This window comes from Zophobas morio, unplaced genomic scaffold, assembly GCF_036711695.1.
Source record: "Zophobas morio isolate AGI-343-1 ecotype UQ-CSIRO unplaced genomic scaffold, CSIRO_AGI_Zmor_V1 ptg000038l, whole genome shotgun sequence".
Lineage (NCBI taxonomy): Eukaryota > Metazoa > Arthropoda > Insecta > Coleoptera > Tenebrionidae > Zophobas > Zophobas morio.
In genome coordinates this window covers 176,530-181,235 of record NW_026972143.1, presented here as the reverse complement: position 1 = coordinate 181,235, position 4,706 = coordinate 176,530, and the positions used below count along the sequence as shown (strand labels likewise).

The 4,706-nt window shown below is 33.0% G+C and overlaps 1 protein-coding gene across 1 annotated transcript; it reads left to right on the top strand.

Moving 5' to 3' along the window:
* Positions 1-3,505: 3,505 nt before the first annotated feature.
* Positions 3,506-4,486, top strand: LOC135140142 (protein takeout-like). The gene is made up of 4 exons (XM_064070563.1): positions 3,506-3,623; positions 3,673-3,916; positions 3,967-4,100; positions 4,153-4,486. Exons 1-4 carry the CDS (start codon positions 3,566-3,568, stop codon positions 4,449-4,451), a joined length of 735 nt encoding a protein of 244 aa, XP_063926633.1. The 5' UTR covers positions 3,506-3,565; the 3' UTR covers positions 4,452-4,486.
* The last annotated feature ends 220 nt before the right edge of the window (positions 4,487-4,706 follow it).

Below are 4,706 nucleotides of genomic sequence, written 5' to 3'. Positions count from 1 at the left end.
AAGATTCACAAGTTTAATTTTTCAGGATTGTTGATTTCGACTTAAAATAAATAATTTCATGTTTTTAGAATGAATAATTCTAGGAATTAAGAATTTGAGCTTTCAGAATTCATAACTGGAGGATTTTAGGATTTCAGGATTGTGGATTTTAGGTTACGTAAAGCAGGTTTTAGTGTGTGAAAGTCCAGGATTTCAAAATTTGTGACCTAAGGATCCAGAAATTCCGGATTTCAGGAATCTCTATTGCGAATTTCAGCGTTAAAAATGGCAGGATCCACAGCTAGAAGAATTTAGGATTTTATCATTCTGGATTTCTGGATACAATGTTTAAGATTTCAGGATTCCGGATTTCGGGTTACGTAGTTCCAGATTTTAGAACGTCAAAGTCCAGAGTCAAAAATTTTTATGTTTCAGTTAACAGATTTTCAGGATTTTAGGATGTTAGTATTCTGTATTTCAGGATTCTCTGTTTTAGGATTTTAGGTATCCCTATTTCAAATTTCAATACTAAAAATTTCAGGATCTATAATTTGACGTTTGAAACAATCCTGAAATCTCAAATCCTGGATTTTGCCATTTCAAAACCTAGAATTACGTAAACCGAAATTCAAAATCTAAAATACTAAAATCCTGAATCTATAAATCCTGGAAATTTTAATATTAAAATCCACAACACAGATTCCTAAAAATCCTTAAATTTTTAATCCTGGAATCTCAAATTCTTAAATCCTGGAGTTTAACATTTTAAAACCTGGAATTACATAATCCAAAACCCAAAATCCTGAAAACCTAAAAGCGTGAATCGTGAAAGCCAAAATACTAAAATCTTAAAATCCTTATGGATTATTATTATAATATTTTTAATACTGAAATCCGCAGTTGAAATCCCTGGAATCCTGAAATTCTGAATCCAGAACTCTCAAATTCTCAAATTTTAGACTAGAATACTAAAATTCTGAAATCCTCACGTTTTGGATCCAGATATTTTTAATACAGAAATCAGCGGGCGAAATCCCTAGAATCCCGAAATTCTAAATCCAGAAATCTCAAATCCCGGAATTGCGTCAGCCGAAATCGACAACCCTAAAGTGTGAATCCTGAAATCCAGAATACTAAAATTCCAAAGTCTTGAAATTAAGAGTCTTGACATTTTTAATTTTTAAAACCGCAGTCGAGATCCTTATAATTCTGAAATTCTGAATCCTGAAATCTCAAATTCCTAAATCCTGGACTTTGATATTCAAAAACCTGGAATTACAGAAGCCGTAACCCACAATCCTGAAAACGTCAAGGTGTGAATCCTCAAATCCAGAATATTAAAATCCCGATATTCTTACGTTTTAGACCCAAATATTTTTAATACAGAAATCCGCAGGCGAAATTTCTACAATCCAAAAATTCGGAATTCAGAAATCTCAAATCCTGGAATTGCTTAAGCCGAAATCGACAACTCTGAAAACCTAAAGTGTGAATCCTGAAATCCAGAATACTAAAATTCTAAAGTCCTGAAATTAAGAGTCTTGACATTTTTAATTTTTAAAACCGCAGTCGAGATCCCAATAATTCTGAAATTCTGAATCCTGAAATCTCAAATTCCTAAATCCTGGACTTTGATATTCAAAAACCTGGAATTACAGAAGCCGAAACCCACAATCCTGAAAACGTCAAGGTGTGAATCCTCAAATCCAGAATATTAAAATCCCGAAATTCTTACGTTTTAGACCCAAATATTTTTAATACAGAAATCCGCAGGCGAAATTCCTACAATCCCGAAATTCGGAATCCAGAAATCTCAAATCCTGGAATTGCTTAAGCCGAAATCGACAACTCTAAAAACCTAAAGCGTGAATCCTGAAATCCAGAATACTAAAATTCTAAAATCCTGAAATTATGAGTCCTGACGTTTTAAATTTTGAAAACCGCAGTCGGGATCCCAATGATCCTGAAATTTCAAATTCCCAAATATTTGAAATTTCAGAAGCCGAAACCCACAATCCTGAAAACCTAAACGTGCGAATTCAGAATATTAAAATCCTGCAATTCTTCAAAGTATCTCTCTTGAGAATTTCAACACTAAATATGTCAGGATTCATATCTTGCGGATTTTAGGTTTTCGGTATTCTGGATTTTAGGATTTAGTATTAGGATTTCAATTGCAAATTTCAGTAATAAAAATGACAGGATTCATAACGTGAGGATTTTGGGGTTCTAGTATTTTCCGTCTCAGTATTCAAACTTTAGGTTTTCAAGGTTGTGGATTTCCAGGTTTTAGAATGTCAAATTCCATGATTTAAGAATTTGAGGTTTCAAGATTTAAAATTTCAAGATTTTAGGAATCTCGACTGCGGACTTCTATATTGAAAATGTCAGGATCCATAAGTTGAACATTTTAGGATTTTAGTGTTCTAGGTTTTGGAATTTAGAATTTACAATTATCAGGATTCACCACTTGAGGATTTAAGGATATAACAATTTGAAATTGCAGGATTCAGAAATTCATTGCTTTGAATTTCTCGATTGACTAAAAATTTCTGAATTTCGAGATTCATAGTTTTAGGACTTGATTTTAGTATTAAAAATACGATCCATAACTTGACGGTTTTAAGATTCCAGGATTCACATCTTTTGAATGTTAAAGTTCAAGATTTGAGAATCTGACATTTCATGGCTTAGAATTTAAGGATTTTAGCGATCTGTATTGCGGATTTCAATATTAGGAATGTCAGGATTCAAAACTAGAGAATTTTAATTCAGGATTGTAAATTTTACGTTACATTATTTCAATTTTTTAATGTAAAAGTCCAGGATTTAAGAATTTGAGATCTTAGGATTCAGAATTTAAGGATTTTTAGAAATCTGTGCTCTGGGTTTCAATACTAAAAATGGCAAGATTCATAACTTCAGGATTGTGGATTTCGGATTACGTAATTCCTGGTTTTAAAATATCAAAATCTAGAATTGAAGACTTTGAAATATCAGAATTCAGAATTTCATCACCTTGGACTTCTGGATTGTGGATTTCAGTATTCACAGTTTCAGTATCCATTCAATCGGTATTTTAGTATTTTGAATTTCAAGAGTCACAGAGATTACCTCTGGGAATTTCAGGAATTCAGAAAATATTCACAATTTCAAGATTTTGGATTTTTTTGAGTGCTTTTTTTAAATTGCATAGTTCTAAGATTTCATGCGTGTGAATTTCAAGCTTTAAAAAAATTTTTACTCCCCAAAAATTAATACTTTAAGTATTTCCAGCTAAAATTGCAAGCTGCTAGGTTCATTTTTATTTAAATAATTCTAATTGTACAACCTTGATCACGATTTAAACTTGCAGTCTATAAATCTTCTGAACCAGTTTGTAGAGATTTAATGTGCACCAAAATCTGGCTTAAAACCAACCAACTGACAAGAACCAAAATTATGCAGGTTGGAATTTGTTGTCAAACAGGCTTGTCAACAAAAAAACTTATTTAACAAGCGAATAACAGCAGCTGCATAATAAAGAATCAATACTTCAGTGTTGTGAGACAGTTCGTGTGCAACAGACCACACACCAACTCCGAAAATGTTATTCCCAGCATTTTTTTTCACCTTTGTAGCCCTCACTTATTGCGCAAAATTACGTAAATTGTAGAAACCCTACGAAATTGTGTATCTTACCGATTTTTTTAGCACCCAGTTTCCAAAAATGTAACCGCAAACAACCCGATTTGAAGGAGTGTCTTCTAAAAGCAGCCCAAGATGGCATTTCACAATTGACCCAACCGGTTTTGAAGGAGTTCAATTTTCCAAACGTGAACCCTTTGGAGATACCAGAAGCGACCATTAGTGCCGGAACTGGACCAGTGCAAGTCCAACAAAATTTCACAAACTGCAAATTTTATGGCTTCCCTAGTATCAAGTACGACGCTTTCGAGTAAGTTTTTAGATTATAGATGACAAGATTTTCTTGAATACGAATTTTAGCTGGGATTTAGAGAAGAAAACTTGGTATTTGGGCGGGCTGTACCCTGAGCTGAAAATTAACTGTAACTATAATTTAGATGGGAAGATTCTTCTTCTTATTATAAAAGGAACGGGTCCTGGTTCAGTAGTAATGAGTAAGTGTTATAGTCAGGTTTATTCGGGACGAAATTGAAATTAAAATTTTAGAAAATTTACTGGGCTATAGTAATTTGACGTACGAAGAAGTGAGGAAGAAGGGCAAGACGTACATGAAGTTTGTGACTTCTGGTATTACCATGGAGCCCGAAAGTGTGTATTTTAATTTCGAAAATTTGTTTGATGGTGATAAGCAGTTGGGTGATAACATTAATAAGGTGTTAAATGAAAACTGGAAAGAAGTGTTTGATGATCTGAGGAGTAGTTATAGTGAAATTGTAGCAAGATTGTTTAAACAATTTTTAAATATTCTCTTTTCGAAAGTGTCTATCGAAGAGCTTTTAGATTAGTCGTTTTTCAGCGAGATATATAGTATAAAATTTTGTTTGAAAAATAAAGAACAAGTTTTATTAATAATTAAGCTTATTCTTGGGTAAAAACCAACACCCTACTCTCAAAATTATAAATGTGACAATTGTAATGAAATTTTAGTGTAAAGTGGGGAAGGGAAGGGATTAGGTATCTGATCCCCAGGAACCAAGGACCGGAGACCAAGCAATAAGGAAATGTGGAGATAAACGGATAAGGGTACAAGGGGACAAAGA